Source organism: Marmota flaviventris, chromosome 5, assembly GCF_047511675.1.
Source record: "Marmota flaviventris isolate mMarFla1 chromosome 5, mMarFla1.hap1, whole genome shotgun sequence".
Taxonomy (NCBI): domain Eukaryota; kingdom Metazoa; phylum Chordata; class Mammalia; order Rodentia; family Sciuridae; genus Marmota; species Marmota flaviventris.
Genome location: NC_092502.1, coordinates 156,860,185 through 156,886,489, shown reverse-complemented (window position 1 = coordinate 156,886,489; position 26,305 = coordinate 156,860,185). Strand labels below are relative to the sequence as shown.

Genomic DNA, 26,305 nt, shown 5'->3' with positions numbered 1-26,305 from the left:
GCTGAATTAATCTATGTGGCGTGAAGGGCAGTCAGTTTTAAAGGAAGATGGCAGCCAATTTCTTTTGTTATTTATTTTTTTATTTTTTCCAAGAACAGTTAACATTTACTAGGCACCTATTGGCCTCAGTCACTTGCATCTAAAGAGCGAAGCTAATTCACCCACAGCCCGTGTTCTTTGAAATGGTTAGCCTTATTTCTTAGCTCTGTTAACCACTAGTCTAACATTAGCTTCAAGTTCAATTTTAATCATCTACCCCATAATTGTCTACTGCTCCCTGCCACGAACAAAAAGTTTAGGGGGGAATAAGGCGAGCAGTTTACATTTTCTGTGGACACTTCAAGTAATTGGCCCCAAAGTGAAATTATCGATTGGCCATGGTTTGTAGTGTTCTGAGGGCGTAAAACGTGGAAGGAAATTGACCTGTAGAAAGAGTTGGTATCCAAGAATGTGTGAACGTGTGAAAATCCTATAACTTCACTTCAACTGGCCTAATATCCTGAGTCACTAGATGGTCAGAAGAATAGATACAGTACGAAAGGAACAAACCAATGTACATTGATACTAAAAACCAAAAACAAAGTCTGCACAAATGAACAGCAAATGAAATCGCTTCTATCCAAATAAGATCTCACACAGGTCATTTTTTCCCTACGTACATGGACATACACACACCCACACACGCACAGACGCACAGCAAGGATGCGTATTTTTGTAAGCTAGGTCCTTGGAAATAGACATTCTTAGCAAATATGGATGACAGATCAATTGTAATTTATTTTCTTTTAACACTGTATCATCATAAAGAAAACTGGTATAAATGAAAAAATCTATTTCAAATATCTACATCTAAAATTTTAGGCAGTGGAAAAGCACTTTGTTGACAAGGAGAGTGGAATGATGGATGTTAATCGTCAGGAACTGCTGAATGCCTCGTTAGTTGCCACAAACAAATTCACATATCAGAACGAACAATACTGCTAAATATTCCTTTTTTTTCCTTTTTTTTTTCGTTTTTTTGTTTTTTGTTAAAACATACTGGGAGAAAGAAAAGAAAAGAAAAACTGGAAATCCATACATCTTTCAAAAGTTTGAAATTGAAGCAATATTTAGAACCATAGATGAGGAAACACGGTGGCATTGGTGTAATATACACAATGCGCTCTTCTTCTTTAATCTGTAATGTACATCAAATACTTTACAACAATGCATTAACAAAAGGCAAGAAACATCTTGCTATACAGAGGAACCCCAATGCAACTTGAAGCCTAGAGTCACAACGGATGAAGAGAGTAAACAAAGCGTGAGAAGCCGTCCCCCATAAGTGTGTAAACTCTTCTGTGTCTTGTGCTTAACTAACCTCCACGCCCCGCCACCGGCCTCTCCTCCCTCCTTCCTCTGCCGCCTTCCATATAAAGCACTCTTCAAACCCTACAGCTCAGACTAGAACGGTGTGGCCCGTTGTCGTGTTTAGGATCTACTGGTTGCCGAGTTAACGTTTGATTCGTTTAGCTTTCTAAAATAGCTCTTAATATTCCCTTACTGGTTACCACAGCCTTCCTATGGAACAGGCTTGAACAAACTAAATTTGCAGGGTGGGGAGAAATGTCTCGTGGTGTCTGCATGCACATGCACTGCTCCGGGCGGGCGCCTGGCCGGCTCACACCCAGGAGTCGGGCGAGGCCGGGTAGTGGCTCGTTTCATAGTTCAGTTCGCTGTAGGGACGGGCTGCCGAGTAGAAGTCGACGTAGTTGCCCGTGGACTTGAGGCCCAGGTGCATGGTGTACTCGCTGGCCGGAGGGCGGTGGTGGACCTGGTCCTCGAAGAAGGACTCGTCGTAATTCCTCGTGGAGTTCTGAAACGGCTGGTAGGCCTCGTAATCTTTTCTGCTGGGCTCCTGGGGGACCGGTTGTGCTGAACCCTGTGAGGACGGAGGGAAGAGCCAGGCTGGGTTAACCCATTTCCACCAGCTCCCTCCCGACAGGCCACTCCACCCGGCCTCGGAGAAAAGCCCCACGCTGTGCTGGGCATTCACCCGTGAGCATTCTCCCAAGGCTGCCACCTTTGCTTTTTTTTTAAGAAAAAAAAATTAAATTGATCATAATTATGGGTGAGCTGGGATGATTGTACAGATACACAACGTGCCAGGATCAAATCAGTGCAATGAGTCTTTCTGTCTCCTCCAACATTTATCATTTATCTGTGCTGGGAACCTTTGAACCGCCCTCTTTATAAAATATATGGAATGTTCTGTGTCCTCTGGTCACCCTGCGGTGATGCAGAACACCGTGCTATTCCTCCAGTGTAACTGGATTCTGGAGCACATTACCCACCTCCCTCCCACTCCTCCTCCCTCTCCCTTCCTAGTCTCTAGGGACCACTGTTCTGCTCTCTGCATCCACTCTTCTAGGCATGAGTGAGAACACCGGGCACTCGCCCTTCTGTGCCGGCTTTTATGACCCAACACAAAATCGTCCCATTCCACCCCTGCTGCTGCAGATGACAGGATACGGTTCTCTGTGTGGCTGAATAATATGCTACCGTGCACATATATCACAGTTTCAAAACGGGTTCTTGGGTCCACATGTTATCCTTCTGCGTACTCCTCTCTCTCTCATTATTATTGTGGCAAAGTTAACATAACATAAAACTGGCCCTTGTGAACAGGCTGGAGTGACCGGCTCAGGGGCTACACACATTCCTGGTGTTGTGCAGCCACCCCCCCATCCCCTCCCACAACTTCCTCCCCACCCCACACAGGCTCGCTGGCACTCACTAAGCACAACCCACCTCCTCCCCCACCCCTGGCACCCACATTCTACTCTCTCTCTGAATTCCATGCTCTAGCGCTCCAGTCAATGGAGTTGTTCAGGATCAGTTGTTGTGTCCAGCCTGTTCACGCAGCATAATGTGTTCATGGTTCATTCATGATGTAACATGTGCCAGAATGTCCCTTTGTATGTTGAAAGAGATTCCCTTATAGGGACAACCCATATTTGGCTCATCTTTCCTCCATCCATGGACACTGGGGCTCTTCCCACCTTCTGGCCCTTGGGAGTTAGGCTGCGAGGATCAGGGTGCACCAGGGTCTATGGGTCCCTGCTTCTGGTTCTCCTGGGTCAGTACCTGGCAGTGGGCCAAAGGGTAATTCTTTCAAGAAGGCATCACACTGTCTGCCATAGTGGCCACACCATTTTACTAGCTAACCTTTTAAAATTAAAGAGGTATAGACCAGAGCTAGAGAACACATGGACTTGACTTTCATCTTTTCTGCATTTTCTGGTATCACACTCAGGTACTGCAATCTCCAGGAGATGTGAGGATGCACAAGGTCTAATGGCCACCCAGGGACCTTCCCTCCAGTGTAGAGGACCATCATCAACATGCTTCTGATTCCTGTGTGCACACAGGGGACTGAGGCTTCCCTGTGGTTGGGCTACTCTTTCACACCTTCCTAAGTGGCCAGGGACCACAGCCTTGGATGCACACCCCAAATACTCTGCACTCTGAGGGACAAAATGTTCCCTAACTTGGTGCTATCAAGAACTGGTGGTCTCAAGTATGCTGTGTGATGAAGACTTTGATTAGCAGGGAGGGGTCTTCAGAATTGTCTGGTTTCCCCTGGGCCACCTCAATACCGCCCTAGGCTTTGCCCTCTGCACATTACTGTTTGATATATGGCCTAGGAACATTCAGGGATTACAGGAGCCTAGGAGATACATGAAAGTCAAGAGTCAGTTCCTCTGCTTGGCTTTAGGGAGAGTGAGACCCAGTTGTGTTCATGGGCTGATAATATATTTACTACCTGGGGACAGAACTAGCCCTTCCCTTCTGACTGGCTCTGGGGTTCCTCTCTGAGTACCTGCCCCCAAGGTGAGCAGAACCTCTCAAGGTGTGGGGTAAGGGAGACCCTCACAGCTAGTGCATAATGCAGGGACGCACCAGCTCTGCTATTGCAGTCACGGGGGAGGAGGTCTGGTTTCAATTAAAACACTCCTAAAAATACAGTTAGATCACTTTCCAGCATTCGGTAATTTCCTATTAATTTAACTAAGGTTCAGCATGGAAACACCCTCTAGAAATTGGTCTCAGTTAGTAAATAATGATTTGCAATTAGCACGTTGTGTATGAGTGAATGTCTCTAATGGCCCGCACATATTTCTTCTCTCAAGGAAGTGAAACTCCCTCTTTTATATGTAATTGATTTATGTTAGTAATCGACCTGCTCTTCTAAGAAGCAGTGAGCTTCCTCACAGAAGTGCTCAGAACGTCCACATGTCTAGTTAGTGGTGGCGGAATGCATGAGAAAGTCCAAAAGTCTATAGAGCTCAAACCATTGTTAGCCCAAGAGCCTGAAGAGGAGAGGGACATTTGGAATTAATCTACAACACCTGCTCTGACCACACAGACTGTGTGCTTAGGCGCAGGTGACCTGGGCTACTCCACCAAGAGCTGTGTCTCTGTGGACCTTCTCCACCCCACATGGTGCAGCTGTCCGAGTACAGAGCACAGCAGGCTTACAGGTGCGAGGTTAGAAAACTCACACAGAAGGACACCAGAATTTACTGTTTCTATTCAGTAGGTACCATCTTCCACATTTAACAAGTTCTGTTTTGTTTACTCTTCAAAGGGCAATAAATGTATATGTTTATGTATATGTCTACCTATATTGATATCATCCATCCATCTCTAATTATAGGAGAGGAAACTGCAGTTCAGAGCCATTAAGCAGCTTCTCTAAGACACCATGGTGAGTGAGGCTGCAGAGCTGGAATTTGAACATATGCCTGGTCACTCTAGGGCCTATGCTCTCTTTGTGCCAGTAGAGTCTCCACAAAGTCATGGTGGCCAAACCTTGGAGGGATGTCCTCACTGAGCTGACTCCAGACCCTGTGATGAGCAAGGAGGTCCGTGGACAAAGGCCAAGGAGAGGTGTGTCTTGTGCTGGTCATGGCCTCCCAAGGGCACTGCTGGAGACAGAGGGGACCTCAGGGGAAGTCACTAATGAGGCTGCATCTGCTGCTTAGTCATTTCCAGGTGAATGTGTTTCAGATATATATATACACACCCCCCCACACACACATACACACACACATATATATACATATGTGTGTGTGTGTGTGTGTATTTTATACTGTTGTCATGTTCTCTGGTTGGGGCACATTTTAGAATTGGGTATAACTTACAGGTGGGAGAAGCAGTGAGCTTCGTCACAGAAGTGCTCAGGACGTCCACATGTTATCTGAAGCACTTACCTGCTTCAGTTCACCTGTACTGTTCATAAAGTCTCACATCAACCCCTTCTAAGGCTGTGCTGAGTGCACAGGTCAACAAACTACTTAGGATGGGTGGCGGGTGGCACTGCTGCGTTTGGAGGGACTGAATTGCTCCCTGGCCTGGTGGTAGGAATGTTGGCTGATGAAACACATCATAGTGGAGAAATGTTGGCTGAATTTTACAATTTTCCCTAAGGAAAATAAATATCTGAATGTGTTAAAAATTTGGCAGATGAAATGCTCTCAAATATAAGCCCACCCCAGAAAAGAGCTAAAAATACATGCATTAAAAATATCGTGCAGTTTGCATAAACCGGATTCTATGAAGGAAGGAGAACCACCCTATGCAGTGGTGGGGATTTCTAAATCTGGGTGTCTGCTGTGGTGCAGAGAAGCCTGGCTCACCCAAGGATCTGACACTGTGGCTTGCCCTCAGGCAGCATCCTCTCCAGGAAGGGGAGGTGTGGCCAGCTCACATGGGGCTGGGGGGGGGGCCCATGCTCTTTGCGCTTGTGCTGTGACTCCTGTTTTTGTAAGGCCATCTTCGCTCCACTTTCCCCTCACCTAGTAGAACGTCTAATACAAATTATGGAGCTTGGTTCCAAAAGCCCTCCCAACTCTGCTAGCACTAGAACACAAAAGACTTCTTTGTGGTTGCTCCTCGCCACATCGTCCAGTGTTCTGGTTTGGATGTGCTCTGTCCCACCAAGGGTCATGTGCTGGAAGCTCGGTCATCAGTGGGGTATTGTTGAGTTGGTGGAACCTCAAGAAGTGGGGCCTAGTGGGAGACAAGTGGGTCTTGGAGGCGCCACCTTGGAGGAGATTAATGCTGGTCTTCCAGACTAAATTTGTGTGGTTGAGAATGGGGCTTTATAAAGTGAAGCCACCCCATGGGCTGGGCCTCATTTGGATGCAGTCATTTTCCCTTTCTGCTTCTTTGCCAGGTTGTAATGCAACCGAGGGGATCTCACCAGAGGCTAGAACAGATGGGACCTTCTGGGCTCTTGGACTTTCAACTTCCCAAACTGGGATTTAAATAAACCTCTTTTCTTTATACACGACTCAGACTCAGGTATTTTGTTATAACTACAGAAAACAGACTCATACAGCCAGCAAACTGGATTTATTTTGAACACAAGGGAAATATCTGCCCATAAAAGATCTTCAAACTTTTCCATACTGGCAAATACGAAGAGTCAGAGTGTTAACAAAGGAGGCCACATGGTAATCTCAGTGGTTTGCAAAGTGTGGTCCCAGCAGCATCAGCATCACTCCCTGGGAGCTTGTTCAAAGGGCAAATTATCAGGCCTACTCCAAACCTATTAAATTAGAAACTCTGGGGTTGGGGCTCAGCAATCAGCTTTAACATCCCTTAGGGGAATTCTGACTCATGCCCAAATTTGAGAATCAAATTGGCATAGAAGAGGGAAAAACGGAACGAGGCAGATAAACCAGGTTGAGTCTTTTCCTCTTCCTAGCTGAGTGACTGAAGTCAAAACTTATCCTCCTTAAATCTCAATTGCCTCATCTCCAGGGGCACTAATACCTGACAGTGGGACTGAGGACACACACACACACACACACACACACAAACTAACTCAAGATGCTGGTTTTGTTATAAGCAAAACACAAATCCCTTTGCTTCTAGTTTACAACAAAAGGCCATTGCTGGCCACATACATAAAGTTAAATAAGGCACTTCTCTTTATAAGCATGGGACAGACTGGTAGAAACTCATCAGGACTTTCAGAGAATAAAAGTGGTTAACTCTTACAATGGTGCCTGTGACCCACTGACCCCAGACGTAAAACCCCGGGGCCACCTACTTTATTCTACAGGATTAGTTGTTTCTTCTAGGAGTCCTTAAGCTCTGAATTTGCTGATATGTAAATGGGGTTCCAGGTAGTCACAGGGCAGAGCAGAGCTGGCTCCTCCCCACCCTGGGTCATGGGAAGCCTGGGTCACAGGGGATGCCCTGTCCCCCATCAGACTTGGCCATGCCTCCAGAGCTGCTGCCCTGTTCTCAGCCCTCAGCGTCCTTGGCCCCCTCCTGGAGGTCCACAGGAACCCATCTCCTCTAGAAGGCTGGCTACTTCCAGCCTCCTCTGTGAGGGTCCCGAGGCCCCACTGGTGGCTGAGACACAGAAGTTTAGAGGGCTCAGCCGAGGGAAGCTAACCCTCAACAAACTCCAGAACATTCCTCCCAGTCGAACTGTTCAGGCGAAAAGTGGAGAGGTCACTCTGTCCAGGAAAGCTCCTAAAATGAAGGCCTTCCACTTGGCAATGGCTGGCCCTACCCACATGAGGATCCAAATCATGGATCCTGTCTATAAGGGCATCTCTGGAACCACCCGACTGGAGCCCTCAAGAGAAGCTCCACATAAAGACAGATTCACTCCGGTAACGGAGTCCCCGTAAGTACGGCATTTTCTTCTGTTTTCCAGGCTCACTGGAGTGTGATAATGATTTTTAGGGGGAAAGAGCTCTCTGGTGGATATTTTTAAAATGCTGCTTTGCATTAGAATTTGACGGACAGCCCAACTGCCCCCTCCCTTTGCTGCCCTGCTCAGGAACAACGAGGGCACGAAGCCATGACCACAGGACTCAGCTCTGGGAGGGCTCCCCGTGTGGTCAGGAGCTGTGGTGCTCATGTTCCTCCCGGGTGCAGGCAGAGGGTTCAGCAGCATTCACCAGAACCTCTGTGGCCTGCAGGCTTCACTCTGAGATGGACGTCTGGGCAGTGCTGGGGAGAGGCTACACAGGACTGGCTCCCTCCACTGCAGGACGCCATCTTAGTCCATCAATTCTAATTGGCATAAGGGCCCAGAATATTCTTAAGAATGTGTCCCTTAGGACAGTTATGGCTTGTCTCTACGTCTAGATAGCAGGCAGTCTTTGGAACCCTCTGTAGCCACATCCTGAGGCACCCAGGACTCCTGGGCCACACCAGGGTGCTTTTTCATTGCCAAGAGTGCAGGATTCCATGGAAGGCTGGTGTGGAATTCACTGATTCTGCTGACGAGCTTCTCTGTACCCTGGGAACTAAAGACTAATCTTACACTCTTGAATGCAAAATCAGTGTCCTAGTGCCTCCCGACAGGTCTCCCTAAGAGCTAGAGACAGTCTGCTCACTGCACTGACAGAATTTTGCAGTATTTGCTATAAGAAAAGTGGTTGCTTTCCATAGAAGGAAGCGGCATTCCCAATACATTTTGTTTCTGTTTTCCTTTATGCTCAGGCAGGTACGTTGGCATGTGTGCAATTGTGAGCCACGCTGGTGACCTTGTCTAGTGCTCATGACCCGATTTATTTATTTGTTGGCTTCTTTGCTTTTAGTAAAGACCAGAACTTAAGGGAGGCCGATTAGCTGTTAGCAATGTGTCAGGAGGAAGCAGGGCCATTGCATTCACCAGGGGGTCACGCACAACACCAGATGTCTTCCAGAATGATTGCAGTTGGATGGAAAATTGAGGGTGAGAGGCTAACTCCTCTGCTGATGGTCATATCTCCTGCTGATGTCTGATTAGAGGAAAAAATGACTTAAGGTCAAGGAGACAGCCTGGTGTCCTTCTCTCCCACCCAAATGGTTTTGCTCAGGACATCTGCACCTGCTTGAAGGGGTAGATGCTACCCTGCAGGGTGCTGGGATACTGTTCCAAACCTACACATTTCCCTTCCATACTTCCTTTATCTGGTTACTGGTACATGGCTTTCAGGTTTATCTTCTTAACTTTCCCGAAGTGTGGCAGGAAATAAGACATGAGCAGAAATGGTTCCTGTTGACAGTTCTTAAGAGCAACCAGCTATGAGGGGTCGGTCTTGCTGTGATGCCCACCAAGGGAGGGAGAGAGAGGTTGTCAATCAAATACGAGGCACAAGCTTTGCCCCTTTGCTTTCATAGTTCCTGCAGAACCCCAGAAAAAAATGAATGTTTCAATGAATGTTTGCTGAAAAAAACAAACACCTACAGATTCATATTAGTTCAGGGTCTATAATTCAGAGCTCCTAAAACAAGGAATGTTCACACAAATCATTGGGGCATCTTATTAGAATGCAGCTCTCCTGCAGAAGAGCTGGAATGGGTTAAGGCACCAGAGAAGACCCTGTTCTGCACTTGTAATGAGCTCTCAGGTGATGCAGATTATGCTGTTCCTCAACTAGACTTTGCTCAGCAAGGAATGTTCAGTGCTTTCTATTTGGTTGTTTAGATTGAACTTGATGTTTCTGTGTTATTGGTAACTAGCATGTGTAATGAATGTTTTCTTCCTAATTAGAGTTGGCTCTGTTACAGGAGCTATTCAATTCCTGCCCAGAAATTAGGCAGTTTCTGTTTAGCAAATGACACCTTACACTTATCTACTGGGGACTTTCTGTTAGCTTCATACCTATATTAGTCTGGTGTCTGTTACTGTAATGAAACACCTGAAGCTGGGTAATGTTATAAAGAAAAGAGGTTTATTTATCTCACAGTTCTGGAGGCTCAGGGGCATATTGTTGGTACTGGCCTGGCTCTGGTGAGGACCACATGGTGGATGGTATGACAATGGTTGGAGAACATGTGTGAGAGGGATCACGTGAAGAAACAGGAAGCTCAAGGAGGAGAGGGCTTGGTTTAAAACAACTTGCTCTTGAGAGAACTAACTTCAGATCCCATGGGAACCACCTTAATCACTTCTGAGGGTCTCAATGACCTTCCATTAAGCTCCACCTCTTAAGGCCCCACCACCTCAATGCCACCATCCAGAGGACCCAGCCTCCTACACATGGACCCTTGGGGACAAACCACATCCAAACCCAGCAGCACCATTGTAGAGAACTTGCTTTGCCAGCAGGTCAGGAAGCAGCTCCCATGAAATCCCAAGTAGTTCTAGGATCTGAGGCTGTTCTGAGCACTGCCGCTGGCCACCCACCTGTATGCGGTGGCAGGTGTGAGAGAGGACATCAGGGGACATCTCTCCTGGTTGCTGATGATGTGAGGTGAAAGTTAAAGTCTTAAAAATCCCAGGTGACTTCCCGTGAGTCAAATGGAAAAAACGCACAGAAAGGTGCTGCCTTTACTCACCTGGTTGTGTTTGATGTCCTCGGCGGGCGCACCGTACGAATTCCTATACAAGGTGGAAATCCCAGTGTTCTGAGCTACAAACAAAAGGAAAACAAAAGTGTTAGAAAAGAAAGCAGGATTTCAAGCCAGGAATGATGGCTCTTGAGGCCAGTTTCACCCTGACAGAGCCGGGCGTCCCGCGAACCCTTCCAAGTAGTAGAGATTCTTTGAGCCTGGACCTCATTTTACATGGGGCGATGCAGAAAGAGAGCCGTGGTGCTGTCAACTCCCCGGGCCCATCGGCCGCTGGCAACACTGCTCACCGCACAGACAGGGTCAGCGCAGGTGCAGCAGACACATGGCCACCTCGCGAGCTTTATTGCCTTCTTTTCTGGTGAGAACAGGTCTTTAATAGAGGCTCGTCACCTGCACTGGAGCATGCAGTCTGTATCAGCAGCTTAGTTTTTAGCTGAAGAATGACAAGAATAACATTTCTAATTTGAGCTCACAGAAGTGCTCGGTCATCATCCAGACAGTTCATTTCTCCACAGCCCAAAGGACCAATTGACGGTGCCACCTGAATGTCCCCTGTGCATCTGGGGGGCTGTGGCTTTGAATCCTGCTAGGTGCAGAGATAGGGTCCCCCCTGACTTCTCACCCACTTGTGGTGTGGCCAAAAGGAAGGAGGAAGACCCCCTCCAGCTGCCAGCAGCTTCCACAGGCCGAGCGTGGGTGACGGTGCCTCCTCCTTACCCAGAACCCTGAGGCGCAAGCCACAGGCACTACCATCGGTACAGCTGATGAAAGATCACGGTTGAAGAAAGCTCAACCAAGTCCGTCTGTCAAGTGTCAGTGGGACATAGAATACTCTGGAAATAAGAAGGGCTTGGCCTTTGTTTCCAGGGTCCAAGGGATAATGAAATCCATCCCACGGCACCTGCTCTCTCAGAGACCAGGCTGCTCTAGGCCCAGCCCTGCACAGCCTATCCAGGTTCAAGTTCATTGTCACCGGCGATGGTTACCTACAGGCACACGGTAACTGTGCAGTAACCTCCTCTTGGAAAAGTCTGCTTAGGAAGCGAGGGTGAGAGCACAACTTCAATTTCAAAGACAACTCTGCTGTCCTCTCTGGGTGAATGCACATCACTCCTCTCTCCCTGGACACTAAATCCCCTGATGGCCCAGCTTCCTGTCCCCCAGTCTGCTCCTCCCAGCCCCCAGGGAGACCTCTGTTAGGCAGATTGATTACGTCACTCCCTCTGCTTATCCATACCCCAGTGCTCTCCACTCGAGATGCTCTCCTTCCTGGTCCACGAGGTTCCGCATGATCTTCCCCACCTGACCTCCCGCGGCATCTCTCCCTTCTCTAGTAACGCGGCCCTGGCTGCCCGGCCCTCCTCTCTCAGTCCAGTGAGCCCAGCTTGTTCAGTTTCGGGGAGACGGTACTCCATCTTCCTCTAGGAATTACCTCCCCCAGACTCCAGCTGCCTCTTGCTATTTAGGTGTCAGCTTGTTGCCCGGGGCAGGTAAGGACCCTCCCACCTGGTGTCCCCTGTCTCAGTGCTCCAGTGAGGGAGACCTTTCATGCCTCTCAACATCCTGCAGTGATCCTGCTGGTGACTGTCCCCTGATGACCCTGCACATTGCCTGCCTGTGCCCACCAGCGCCGAAGCCCACGGGGATAGAGACAGTAGGTGTTCTCACCATTGTCCACGCCCCCAGAGCCTGGCACAGCGTGTGGCCTCAGTGGACACTCCCAGAGTAAGTGCTCAGTCTGCTGAATGGATGAAGGGAGGCACAAACCGCGGGACAGCGCCGTCAAGAGCTCTGATTCCCGACAGAAAACGTCCCTCCAAACTGACACTGAGTTCTTTCTGTTGCTTCAAATAAGACGCCTGGGGGGGGGGGGGGCAGAGGGGAGGACAAAGCATCTGTACTGGTCGAGCCTCGGCCTCCCTTCCTATTAGATTTGTGGTTTCTGAGTGGAAGCTATCCCTCCTGGAAGTTCTGCTCCACTCTTGGCCCCTCCCCTGTTGAGACGGGACTGTGTGGCTGAAAGGCCCTCAGGAAGCAGAGGTCTCCAGGAGCTCTGCCCTGGTATGTCTGAGTGGACTCACAGGGACGTGCAGGTCTAGTTCACATAGGAAGTGGCCCCAGAAGCTCATCTCCACCACCTGCACCCGTGCAAGGACGTTCAGAGGTAAAATGCTGGGTAATGAGAGCCTGAGCCTAATCACACATGAACCCCCTTCACAGGGATTAACTGGGAAGGGACTAGGAGGTATGGGGGGCTGGAGGAGATGAGTCCCTGGGGCAGGCTTTGGGGTTTGTATTTTGTCCCTGGTGAGCAGAGCTGTCTGTCTGTCTGTCTGTCTGTCTGTCTCTCTGCTTCCTCACAGCCATATCCTCAGCTGCTTTCTCAGCCACACCTTCCGCCTCCATGTCCTGCCTCACTGTAGGTCCAGAGCCATCGAGTCGGCCAACCACAGACCGAACCTCTGAAATGGAGACAAAATAAACTTTTCCTCCTCTGCATCGTTCTTGCCAGGTCTTTGGTCAGAGCAATGCAAAACTGACTTAAACAAACGCCTTTCTTTTTTTTTTTTTTTTGTATCATCTCCCAAACACCCAGCTTCCGACGGAATCAACATATGGAAGATGAGAGGCTTTAAAAGGCGTTAAGTGAGACCCAGGGAGAATCAGCCCAGACCATCTGATGAAGCGGCATTTGGGACCGCTCAGATGGGAGGGCAGAATCCCCGGATCCACTTCAAAGTCAGGCGGGAAGCCCAGGGACCAGCAGCCCTGCCCTGCGGTGAGCGTCCACACCAGAGGTTGCTCTCCAGCGGCCGTGACTGCGAGAAGCAGAGTCCTGCTTGCCTCAGTGAACAGCTGAGCGGGGTCCTGGGCTCCTCAGTGGCAGAGGAACCCTGTGGATAGAAGATACTTGAAGGAAGAGCTCAGGAGGGAGCTGACAGCTGGGCCAAGGAGCTGCTGACCCTCCCTCCCCACGGGCGTCTTTCCTGAACCCAGAGCTTGGTCCCAGGTGGGGAACGGCAGGATGCCCCTGCACTGAAAATTACATGTCCCTTGCATTTATTCTTTTTTTGTTATCAATTTTTAAATTACAATTTTTTTGGGGGGGGGTGGTGTGGTACTGGGAATTGAACCCAGGGCACTGCACATCTAGGCAAGTGCTCAACCACGGAGCTACATCCCCAGTGCCCTTGGGTTTATTCTTGAATGAGAAAAAGAAAATACTGCTTTTGGTGTGGAGTTCACACACAAAAATTCAGATTTCATAGGTAAATACTTGAATTATAGGCACTGGCCAAAGGGCTCCGGAGAAGAGGTTAGCAGCTCAACCCTTCTATTCCTGTCTGGAACACTGGTTCCCACCTGGCTGGGCTGAGGACTTATTCACTCCTCTATATAACAGGATAAACACCAGCAGCAGCCTTACTACCAACACCACAGACTGCCTCCCACCAAAACCATCATCTCCACTAATATCTCCACCACCTGCACCCAAACAAGCCTTGCCAACACCATCCCCTCCACCACCCTCATTACCCATCCTCACCTCATCACCAAACCACCCCCCGACCCCCACCACCCTCCCTTCTCAGTGTCTGTTTAGAATTGCATCCTCTGCATCCAGTTTTACGAATGATCTAATATAACCATCTCTTAGTCACCACCACCAGCATTTTTGTGATGCCAACAACTAGATTTCACCTCGCACTTATTGGCTTCGAGAAGCTTCCCCTGTCTACACACATTCAATAAAGATCTTAGTGTTATGGGCTTGCTATGTGATTGTTCGTGTAGCTTTGAATCGCATTTTTAAGTAAGTTAGAGCAAGGCCGTTTAAGCCTTTAAGTAAGTTTGAAGATTTACGTGTAGAAAACTCAATACCAGAGTTGTCCAGACCCCCGCCATTTCCTAGGAAGGCTGAATGTGGGAAACACCAGATTTTATGTTTTATCTTATTAGGTGGGCAGGGCACCATCATACACCATTGGACTATTTCAGTGTGAACACACCCACCTTTAAAAGCCTTCTGAGTGATTCTACTGGGCCGGAGAGTTAAAAAGCAACACTAAACTTAAATGATAATACTACAATCAATCTCACAATTATTCTTAGAACCATCATCTCAATTTGTTGTCCCAGACTTCTGGCGATGTGGCCACCTGGTGCAATAATCATTGCAAACTGAATGGGTCAGGTGAACTAGGTGCCACTACTAATGCAAAGTGATTGGCACGACTTGCATTCTCCACTGAACATCTCCACTCCAGGGACTCAACATTCAGATTCATGGCTTTCTTTGTTCATGTTCATTTATGATGAGGGGCAATGTTTATGGGGAAAAACAGAGGAGGAGACTAATAAGTATGGCCTTGTAATGAGCTCGGTTATCCCACCCAAAGGACATTTCAGGAGTAAACAGGGCGTATTCCCTGGGAGGGTCTGCTCAAGGAGGCAGAACGTGGACCTCCGAGTGGGATGAAAAACATCTGTTTATTATGCTTTTCTTTATGCAGCTGTACAGAGTTAATGTGGAAAAGACAGCCACTGGGGTAAATACATTTGCTATTAGGAAAATTCATCTTAGCTGTCCTGGGTTTACAGGACATTTTAATAAATCATCCAATTTGTCTATTCTGCTTCCCTGCAGGTCTGCATGTAAATAATATCAGAGAAATGTGCCCCATGCTTTCAAGATTTCTCTGATAACAGGGTCTCAGTGTCTGTTTAGAATTGCATCCTCTGCATCCAGTTTTATGAATGATCTAATATAACCATGCTCTCTGAAAGCCCTGTTGCTCACGACTGATTTTCAAAGGGACCCATCTCTATGTCTGTGTGGAAAAGAAGCATGTGGGTCCCCTGTTAGAGTCTTACAGCTCTGAAAGTTCTGCTTTTCAAGTATAAACCCCTCTCTAATAATATTCGGTATCCTGCTTCTTAAAGGAGGACCAGTGGAAAGGAGATTTATGGAAACCCTGGAGACGGCTGAGTAATACTCCATTGTGTATATATACCACAGTGTCTTTACCCATCATCTGTTGGAGGACACCCAGGTTGGTTCCATAGCCTAGCTACTGTGAGTTGAGCTGCTATAAACATTAATGTGGCTGTGTCAGTGCAGTATACTGATTTTAAGTTCTTAGGGTATATCAAGGAGTGGGCTCTAATAAAACTTCCTGGCAATCTGCCGTGGTAAGAGGCAGGCCTCATGACAAGAGGAAGCAATGCCTCACAAGAGTTCTGGGGGATTCACTTAAGTCTCCCCAGCCCTCTGTTCCGTGCTTCTTCCCTCCCCTCCTTTCCTAATGGGCAAGGTAGAGCTATAGAGCAACCAGCATCTTGGAATCTCTCCCACCAGGGGTCGTGCAACAAAGAAGAAACAGATGTTGACTCTCCCTTCTAATTGGAGGGGACATGATAAGCTGGGAAGGTGAGAAGGAAATAGTGAGATTAAAAGTGTGCAGAGGACATTTTCTCTTAGTGCTTCCCAGCTCTAAGATGCGCAGTTTTTATATCTTTGGTTAATCTCTCCTCAGTTCCCATTTCTGGGAATCACGGCTTTCAAGATCTCAAGTGACCCAACAGCCACTTAGTCTTCCTGAGCGGCAAAGCCTGGTGTGCGGCCAGGTTCCAGCCCCTCCCTGTCCCTCAGTCACCGGCTCTGAGGAGGAGGTCCCAGGGGCACTCACCTGTCATGGTGTCTTTCCTGGAAGTGTGCTCGCCTTTAGTTCCGTGGTAGGTGGCGTTGCTGCTGGTGGACTCGTAGTCCGTCTTCCTTTCCTTGAGGCTGATCATTTCCCGAGGTGAAGCTGGGGCACTTGCTAGATGAAGAAATGAGAAAGATGGTCATTTTGCAGCTCATTCCAAACCATGTCTGCCTTTTCACATGAGCAATTAAGGCCACAAAGACACGGCTCCACCTGGGCCCAATATCTCTGCGTGGCCTCTTGAGAGTTTTTGGTGATTTTTGCTCTTGAATTTATCACTTTGTCTTACTCTGTGACAACTGGTGAGAGGTGTGGCTTAGAGGCAGGTGTTTAAAAATTACATTCTGGGACCATCTTCCCTGGTAGAGACAGGACCTGCCCGAGGTGTACATGGCAGTTTTAAGAATGAAGACCAGTCTTGCTTTCTTTCCCTTTCCCCTCCTCCCTCTCTCCATTTCTCCTCCCCTCCCCCTTTTTTGCTTCAGCCTCCTTAACCCCAAAATTCAAAAAATCTGAAATGCTCCAAAATCAAACACTTTTTCAGTGTTGACATTATACCAAAGGTGAAATATTCCATACCTGATCTCAAGTGATAGGTTGCAGTCAGAACAGATGATTATTCAAAATATTACATAAAATTACCTTCAGGCTCTATGTGTAAAGTATATATAAAACATAAATAAATTTCATGTTTGGACTGGAGTCCTATCTCCAAGATATACCATATCTATCTATCTATCTATCTATCTGTCTTGGGGCTGGGGCCAGAGTATTTCGTATTTCTGGGTATATACCACTGTGTGTGTGTGTGTGTGTGTGTATCTAGAAATATGAAATACTCTGGTCCCAAGCATTTTGAACAAAAGATATTCAACCTGTACTGATAATGAAGAATCCATGTTTAAAAACAACACAGTTTGATTTAAAGGTTGAGTTGTCAACGCCATCAGAAACTGCTCTCAAGGAAGGCAGAAGAAACGACCGTCCACGTGGGATGATTTGTGGGGCTGAAATCACCAAGCCCACCAAGCTTCTCTCCACGTGGCCCAGGGGCAGGGCTGAGAGCTTCTGTTCCTGATAGGGTGTCCCTGCCGCACTCCTTGGGTGATCACCGCAACAGTCCCTCACACACCTAACCCTCCAGCCACTCATTCCCTGTTGGACCCGGGGAGTGAGCCGCTACCAAAAGCAGAGGAAAAGTTGAACTTGGAGGCAAAGAAGTGAATCCAAAAGGTCTATTTTTTTTTTTTCTGGGAGCTGGAATGGTTGGTAGCAACCCAGTAGCCCAGCCAGTAAGTACAGAGAGGAGGAGGGAAGGGGAGCAGCAGGGTGTTCTGTTGGGGACAGTCCTGCTCCCCCCTCTGGGGGCCATCGGTGTTGCATGCAGTTCTTCTGTACCCTAATGCAGTGCTCCACCATCTTCCTTAACCCAAACACCTGAGAATTTAGGGATTCCACCACCTGATCCTGGGCCTTGCTTGTTTGAATTTGCAGTGAAGGGGCCTCAGAATCCATGCCTGGGGACGGTTAAGGCTAGGACTCCCTGGGAACTCTGATGGCAGGTACCAAGTCTTCTTTGCCAGCGTCCAAGCCCCTTCTCAGCCAACCTGTTTACCTTTTGCACGTTGTTCACACTGTGCAGGGTCCCTCAGCCCCAGCGCACGGGCTGCTTGCCCCCGAATGCACCTCTCTTTTCACTGAATCACTGAATCCTGTTGGTCAGACTATTTATCTTCTGTGTACAGATCCCTGCTGAGCCCCTGAGAGGTGGAGCTGTGAGCCACAGAGCTCCCTGATCTGGGGAGCTCTCAGCCAGGGAGGAAGGGGGTGCTTAACGCCAGAACAAGAGGCACAAGTACTTTAGAGGTCACAGCCAAATGCTGGGAAGGGAAAGGAAGAGTTCCCTCCCTGAAGAGCCCTTGACCTTCTCAAAAACTGATGAAAGCAAAATCCAGGTCATCTCTGCTCCACCTGGGACACCTGGGGGCAAGTGACCCTGGGTCTGTTAGGGGACAGACATGGTGGCTTCCTCATGGAGGGAACATGAGGTTAAGAGAATAATTTCATAAAATGGGCCCACTGAGCTGATCCCCACCTGCTTTCTTTTCCAATAAGCAATTTACCTGCAGCCCTGCCTGGCCTCAGTGGACAGGATACGTCACTTTCCTCAGCAAACTACCTGTTAACTGCAGGAGAAACGCAGGCCTGAGATAATGCTGATGGGAGGAACCCAGGAAACTTTTGTGACCAGATCCTGAAACTCTGGGAGAAAAGGATGGTTCCTCCTAACCAGAAAATCTGTAAGAAATCAGAACGGGTCATCCTGGGCCAAGGTGACCACAGTTGCCATGACAGTGGGGACTTGAAAGTCTGATGTCAGCGTGCTGTCAGTCAGAAGTGAAGAGGTGGATCTGGGTGGACTCTCTGGAAACTACTCTGGATCCCCAGTAAAACTGGAGTGCAGGAGAGGCACGTGGTCCTGCTCCTCTCTGAGGACCCACTCTTTCCCTTGAGAGTGTCCCCTTTCGCTTTTCCTATCCCCTCAATCAACTCATTCCTGTTACTCTGAGCGACAGGTCTGACATCTTTCTGACATGATCACAAGAATCGGGGTTTGAAGGGGGTCTCTGTGCTGCCTCAGTTTCCCAGAAGGCCACAGCTCTGTAACAGGACGCTGCATCGTATTAATACTCGGGGTTCTGAAGCTAAAGGGGGACCTCTGCAAGAACAATGAAGTCCCCGAGAGCCCCTAGATCAGCTGGGCTTTGTCCATTTGCTGCTGTTTCAGAACGTCAGCTGCTCTGCTGGAGCCTCACTCACCTCCCTCACCCTCTGCTGGAGTCTCACTCACCTCCCTCACCCTCTGCTGGAGCCTCCCTCACCTCCCTCACCCTCTGTTGGAGTCTCCCTCACCTCCCTCACCCTCTGCTGGAGTCTCACTCACCTCCCTCACCCTCTGCTGGAGTCTCACTCACCTCCCTCACCCTCTGCTGGAGCCTCACTCACCTCCCTCACCCTCTGCTGGAGTCTCACTCACCTCCCTCTCCTGCTCTGCTGGAGTCTCACTCACCTCCCTCACCTGCTCTGCTGGAGTCTCACTCACCTCCCTCACCTGCTCTGCTGGAGCCTCCCTCACCTCCCTCACCCTCTGCTGGAGTCTCACTCACCTCCCTCTCCTGCTCTGCTGGAGCCTCCCTCACCTCCCTCACCCTCTGCTGGAGCCTCCCTCACCTCCCTCACCCTCTGCTGGAGCCTCACTCACCTCCCTCACCCTCTGCTGGAGCCTCACTCACCTCCCTCACCCTCTGCTGGAGCCTCACTCACCTCCCTCACCCTCTGCTGGAGCCTCACTCACCTCCCTCACCCTCTGCTGGAGCCTCACTCACCTCCCTCACCCTCTGCTGGAGCCTCACTCACCTCCCTCACCCTCTGCTGGAGCCTCACTCACCTCCCTCACCCTCTGCTGGAGCCTCACTCACCTCCCTCACCCTCTGCTGGAGCCTCACTCACCTCCCTCACCCTCTGCTGGAGTCTCACTCACCTCCCTCACCTGCTCTGCTGGAGTCTCACTCACCTCCCTCACCCTCTGCTGGAGTCTCACTCACCTCCCTCACCCTCTGCTGGAGTCTCACTCACCTCCCTCACCCTCTGCTGGAGTCTCACTCACCTCCCTCTCCTGCTCTGCTGGAGTCTCACTCACCTCCCTCACCCTCTGCTGGAGCCTCACTCACCTCCCTCACCCTCTGCTGGAGCCTCACTCACCTCCCTCACCCTCTGCTGGAGCCTCACTCACCTCCCTCACCCTCTGCTGGAGTCTCACTCACCTCCCTCACCCTCTGCTGGAGCCTCACTCACCTCCCTCACCCTCTGCTGGAGTCTCACTCACCTCCCTCACCCTCTGCTGGAGTCTCCCTCACCTCCCTCACCCTCTGCTGGAGTCTCACTCACCTCCCTCACCTGCTCTGCTGGAGTCTCACTCACCTCCCTCTCCTGCTCTGCTGGAGTCTCACTCACCTCCCTCTCCTGCTCTGCTGGAGTCTCACTCACCTCCCTCACCTGCTCTGCTGGAGTCTCACTCACCTCCCTCACCCTCTGCTGGAGTCTCATTCACCTCCCTCACCTGCTCTGCTGGAGTCTCACTCACCTCCCTCTCCTGCTCTGCTGGAGTCTCACTCACCTCCCTCACCTGCTCTGCTGGAGTCTCACTCACCTCCCTCACCCTCTACTGGAGTCTCACTCACCTCCCTCACCCTCTGCTGGAGTCTCACTCACCTCCCTCTCCTGCTCTGCTGGAGTCTCACTCACCTCCCTCACCTGCTCTGCTGGAGTCTCACTCACCTCCCTCACCCTCTACTGGAGTCTCACTCACCTCCCTCACCCTCTGCTGGAGTCTCACTCACCTCCCTCTCCTGCTCTGCTGGAGTCTCACTCACCTCCCTCACCTGCTCTGCTGGAGTCTCACTCACCTCCCTCACCCTCTGTCCGCTTCTCTCTCTTCTGCTCACCCTGTCTTTTTCTAGAAAAGTTCCTTTTCTCTCCTTCCTGCTTTGCTTCTGGGTCTTCCTACGCAGCGGCTGCCCTTTGAGGAGCTGCTGCCATGCAATCACGGAGGGATAATTTTTCGAAGCTTCTTAACCAAAGCTTTAAAAATTGGAGTCTAATACTGCACAGATGGTGGTGTTTATTAAACCACGTCAAGTGTGTAATTATCTCCTGAGACCTCATACGCAGTGGTGCTTTGAGTCTCCAGTAAATCAGGATTAAGCTCTGGGAAAAATCAAATCATGCAAACAAGTGTTTATTAGGTGTCTCGATGTGCCTGGCCTAGGAAATACCAAGGCACTGGTGGATGGCTGAATCCCAGCCCTGCCTGCTCCTGAGGGGGGCTGTTCCCATCAGGGCCTTCTGAACTGTTACATCACTTTATCTTCCTTACTTCTACCCGAACTTTTTAAAGGACACTTTCCTTATGTTTCCCAGGCTCCATGCTCCTTATCTCTTAAAACCTGCCAGAATTGTAGGAAAAGAAGAAAAAGAGGCCACCTCTGCACTGCAGTTTAGGTGGAAGTGTCCCCAGTCACAGGGGTTTCTGATCCTCATGGGAGGCTGGACCTAGAAGCTTTCATGGGTTGGAGAGGGTGCCTTGTGTCGGTCTAAAGCTCCCCCTGGTTTCTAATTTTCCATCATTCTGACAGGCCAGTGTAAGGGTTTGCAATTGTCCTCGGATTTGCAATTGTCCTCGGGGTGGAGAGGCCACTTTGGTGGGCAGCGTTTTTTGCCAATGTCTCCAGAATATCCTTTCAGAAATGTGATCACTTCATCAGGGAGAGGGCTGGGGAGGGTAAGGAAATGGAGTCATGTGCGGAAGCCAGGAGAGCTGGGTTGGTGAGGGCATAGAATTGCTGTCCATCCTTCATTCGCCAAACAAAACCAAAATGCAGAAATGAAAAGTTTCAAAGACTTTTGAACTTTGGGTGAAAGAACAATAAACCCATGCCGCTTATGTTATTAAACAAGGTGTTCATATTTTACCTTGTATATTTCCATCTAATCTTTGGCATTCCTTCAAACAACTGAAAAGTGGTATAACATAAAATACTTTCACAAACAAATGTGTAAATTAAGCTCAAAATTTAAGCAAGAGGAATGTGACAAAATTAGAAAATTAAATGGAATGACTTCCAAGTTAAAATTTGGCGTAAGAATTTATCAATGATTTGTAGGTAATAATAAAAAGCCAACTGGACACAGAATAGTTATGAGACCCTCAAAATACATCTCATGCCAAAGAAAGAAACAGTACATCCCGTTTCCTCTACTCTGTTATCCCAATTACAATGAAGAAAATGCAACTCAAACTAAGTTTCAAAAACTGCGCATGGAAAATCCTGATGTGTACAGTCTTGACAGTCTTCCTTACACTTGTTCCTCTTTGAAGGCAGGTTCTTGATAGGCATTTGCGCATGTGAACCTGTTAGAGAATTTGCTCTGAATATGTGTTTACATAACACAAAGGCATTTCATATTCCCAGTCAAAGTTGGGGCAGTTCCCCTCCGGGTGCATCTCAGCTGAGGGACTGGGGTGAGAGCCTTTGCTCAGGGGAAACCAAGGCCTGGGACCAAGGCCTGGGATGGCCCTGGCAGCCTCTTACCTGAGCGGTTGTTGGGAGACACGCGCACAGGGGAGATGGAGGGTGTGCGGGAGGAGGAATAGGGCCTTTGCCGATCCCTCTCGATGGTTGAAGATGAGGCTACAAAGTGATATTGTGACCATCCATCCTGCAAAAGACAGCGTGCTCCTATTAAACAGGAAGGCAGAGTGATCCTTCACCTCCTGACATTTGAAAGTTCTAAGCATCTGAATTTGCAAAACATTTCTATACAACATGTCAAAAGAGATTACAGAGCTCCTGGCCATCATCAAGGTTAACAGAGGGAATGTGAATTAAGACACACCCCTTCTCCTCCAGGCAGCCTGGCTGGGAGCCCCTGCTTTTAGTGCCTGCTTTCCTTCCCGGATGTGGAATAAATGGTCTCTTTGCAAATTTGCTTTGGTTAGAGGTTTTCATTAAATGCAAATATGATGCTCAGGATGTCAGATGACCCTGAAAATGTCCATCCTTTGTTTACCTGTCTCTGGCCATGCCTGCCTCCTCTCCCACTGTCTCCAAATCTTCCCAAAGTGATTCCTCTTGTTCTCAGGACCGATTTGTGAGCAATCAGGATGCTGGGATGGCATCCTCCCTCCCCACTTACCTTCTTTACCCTGTTTCCAACCCTCTTCTCCGCCACCGATACCCAACCCCGCCTGTCTCAAGGTCTTAGCAGCTGCTGCTAAGTATCCACACTAGACTGGGGTGTTCCCTGGTGCCCCAGAAGTTACATTTTAAAATTTGGAGCATATTCCAAATGCATCCTACCAAACCTCCATTAGCCTTTTAATACCCAGTTCATATATGTAAAGCATGCATATGATTTTTAAAAATGCATTGAAATACATTCTGGATCATTTGGGGAACTTAGAAAACATAAAGAAGAAAGAAAGAACATCTGGTGATTCCATCTTCCCCACCCCAGATAGCTCTTGTTAATGGGTCCCAGTATTTCCTTCCAGTCTTTATTCTTAAATTTCAACTATATATCTATCAAAGTAAAGTGCCCAATAGTATTAATGTTGTAACAAAGAATAGTAGGACTCTATCCAGCTCCCAATTCTTGCTTCACAGAGACAAATGTTTCCAACTCTTTCAGCTTTTCATTTTGGATAATATTTAGACTTTAAGGGAATTCAATGCTTTTTAGAGAATCATTGAAAATATCAATAGATGAAAATTAATAAAAACACAATTCATACTCATTTTGCTATTGCGTCTCTTCATTTATCTAATGTTATTCTATTTTGTTATTCTTGTTTATATGAATGGTGGGATGAAGTCCAGCTTAGAGGTGGGTTATCTTAAAAGATACTGTTGGGTACTTACGATGGTGCAAGATCCTCTTATTGATCCCAAGAGTTGGATGTTATTATTCTCCCCAGTTTACAGAGGAGGAACTTGAGCCTTACAAAGTCAAGATGGCTCCCAAAGTCAAAATGTAAGCAAGTTAAACATTAATATTAAAATGTGACGTACTTACAAGCACTCGGAAGGGAAGCAGGGCGAAGAGAGAGAGTGTGGTGGGTCGTGCTGGTGTGGCTATTCAGTGGCCTATGGTCAAGGAAGCATTTTGGAGAATGACAAGGAGTCAGACACGGAGGACAGAGGTGGGGCCTCCAAGTCACAGGATGAACAGAGGTGAAGGTGCTGGGTGGGAACTGGTCCGACCCACGTGAGAACAAATGAAAGGCTCCTGTGACTGAGCAGAGTGAGCAAGGGGACCAGGACAGCAAGAAGCCTTCTGTGCTGAGGACAGTTTACAGAGAACAGAATAGAGGCTGCAATTTCACCAAGAGAGAGGGAGAGGCCACACTGACTCAGATGGGGTGCTCATGGGGAGAAAGGGAAGATTTGCACCTACGCTGGAGGGTTTTCCAATGAGTGTGGGACAGAGACATCAAGTCTTACCCCAATGCTTCTGGTGTGAACCAGAATGGCAGGAGCCACTGACTAAAGGAGAACAGGGAGAGAGGTAGGAGGGGAACCAGGAGCACCTTGGCACAGGTTGGGTCAGAGATGGGACAGAGGCTAGAGAATCAAGCCGAATCTGTGAACCCAGAGCAATGTCAGGGTTAGAGAAGAAATTCTGGAGTTGAGCATGCAGATATTATTCAGAGCAAGAGAATGGCTGGGACCATATATCTGAATGGAAACACAGGGAAGCCGGAGACAGAAGCCGGGTGGGCCCTGGGGCACTCCAGAAGTTAGAGGGTGCAAGGAGTCAGGGGTGTTTCTCAGGGCACTGAGTAGGAACAGGGTGGGCTGGGGGGAAAACAAAGTGGGTGTGATGTCAGCAAGACTAGGAGAGCAGATGCATAAGGAGGAGGAGAAGGCCAATCAAAGGAGAAGGACCAAGCACGTCCACTGGTCCTGGAAAGATGGAAGCCATCATGATAGGAACAAAAGTACTTGATTCTGCCAGACTGTGTCTCACTCAAGAAGGCTCCAAAGATAATGGAGAACTAATGAAGGAGAGACAGGGAATCCAGGCAGCCTGTGGCACAATTCTACCATAAAAGGGCAGCAGAGGAATGGGGCTTGAAGAGAGAGGGATCAAGAGGTGTTTTAATAGATCCCTGGGAAGATTTTGCAGCATTTTGTATGCTGATAGAATGACTCAACATCAAGGAGGGAAAAACTGGTGACGTAGGGGAGAAAGGAGAAGATCACAGGAGGAAATAGGCTGATGGGATTCAGTGAGCAAAGGGGTCACTGGCTATGGGACCAGGAGGGAGGCCAGACAGGCTCTCCAGCCAAGATGCAATGAGGAGATGGCGAGATGCGGAGACGGAGGACGAGCATGTTCTCTCCTCAGGGGAAATGAAAAGTGAGGTCGTCTGCTGAAGGTAAGGATGGGTTGGAGTTTGGAGGATGGAAGAGGAGAGAGGAAGAGAAAGGAGAACGGAGAAGAAGGGTGTGGAACAGTTTGGGAGGTGAGGGGGGAGGAAGTTGGCTACGGCCAGGCGCTGGGCGGCCAGGGTGGGCAGAGGGATTGCGGGGACACTACTTGAGGTGTGCAGCAATGAATAGAGGCCACCAGTCAGCGTGGTCCTTTGCCTTTCCCCAGCCACATCCAGCTGCTCTGGGGCAGGTGGGCAAAGCTGGATGGAGGTTTTCAGTCATGCAACTTGGAGAGGCACAAGGACAAGAGAAAGTCATGGAACTAAGCCGGGTAGAGAGGAAAAGAAAGATGGGAGGGAGGGGATGGAGAGTGGAGATTAGCTAGTGCACTGGAGATCCCACAAGGATCAGAGTCTGCGGGAGTGGGGGTGCCTCCCAGATGCTGGGAGTTCTTAAAAGGGAAGAAAAGGCCAAGTTCTCAAAGGAGCAACGAGGGGAAGGAGGGCACTTACCCCACCTCGGGGGCCAGTGACATGGGGTGAGGGAGTCGAGGAAAGAGGAAACAGCCACCTCCTGAGAGGGTGGGCGAAGTCCCCAGGGTCTCCAAGGGTCAGAGCAAGAAGATGAAGAAAGAGCAGCCAGGTAATGGACACAGAGGGGCTGCTACCAGCACACCAGGGGTTAAAGATGAAGGTGTAAGACAAAGACAGACTGCGGAGGCAGCCCGAGGTTGATGGATGACCCGGAAGGCTCAGGAAATTGGCAGCAGATGAATTAATGAATGAAGGGTGTAAGGTGTAAACGTGTCCTCAGGGAATGGTGGGATCATGTCATGGTAAGGGGTAGGGACTGGGGTAGGAGGAGAGAATGTGTCCACTGGAATACTATGGGTTTTTCTTAGATCCTCTGGAGGGTGGCGTCCATGACAGGAAGGGACAGGTTTACCGAAAACATGTGCAGGATGGAAAATATTTTGGAAGTGTATGTACCCATTACTCATATATGAGAATGATTTTTAAAAAATTGTTTAGATAAGATAATCTTTCATTTTGAAGGGAATGCTTGGTTGACAGCAGAAAAAAAATCCTAAATATGACCCAATGAAGGCAGCTCGTTTTATGTTGGTCTCATTTGCAATTTAGAAGGTACATCTTGGGGGTTCTAAGTCATGGCTTAGGACACAGCTTCATTCAAATATGAAGCAGTTTAGATTTCATGGGGCTTAGGGTACACTGCTCCCCTCTAAGT

The 26,305-nt window shown here is 48.8% G+C and overlaps 1 protein-coding gene across 2 annotated transcripts in view; it reads right to left on the bottom strand.

Annotated features, from left to right (window-relative positions):
* Positions 1 to 1,660: 1,660 nt before the first annotated feature.
* The window catches only part of Ctnnd2 (catenin delta 2), a 356,516-nt gene continuing 331,871 nt past the window's right edge, over positions 1,661 to 26,305 (bottom strand). For both annotated transcript variants that reach the window (XM_027943890.3, XM_027943891.3), the window contains 4 exons: positions 22,214 to 22,340; positions 16,044 to 16,175; positions 10,339 to 10,412; positions 1,661 to 1,921 (listed from right to left, as the gene is read on the bottom strand). In XM_027943890.3, the coding sequence (XP_027799691.2) occupies positions 1,661 to 1,921; positions 10,339 to 10,412; positions 16,044 to 16,175; positions 22,214 to 22,340 (594 nt within the window). The remainder of the gene's footprint in view (positions 1,922 to 10,338; positions 10,413 to 16,043; positions 16,176 to 22,213; positions 22,341 to 26,305) is intronic.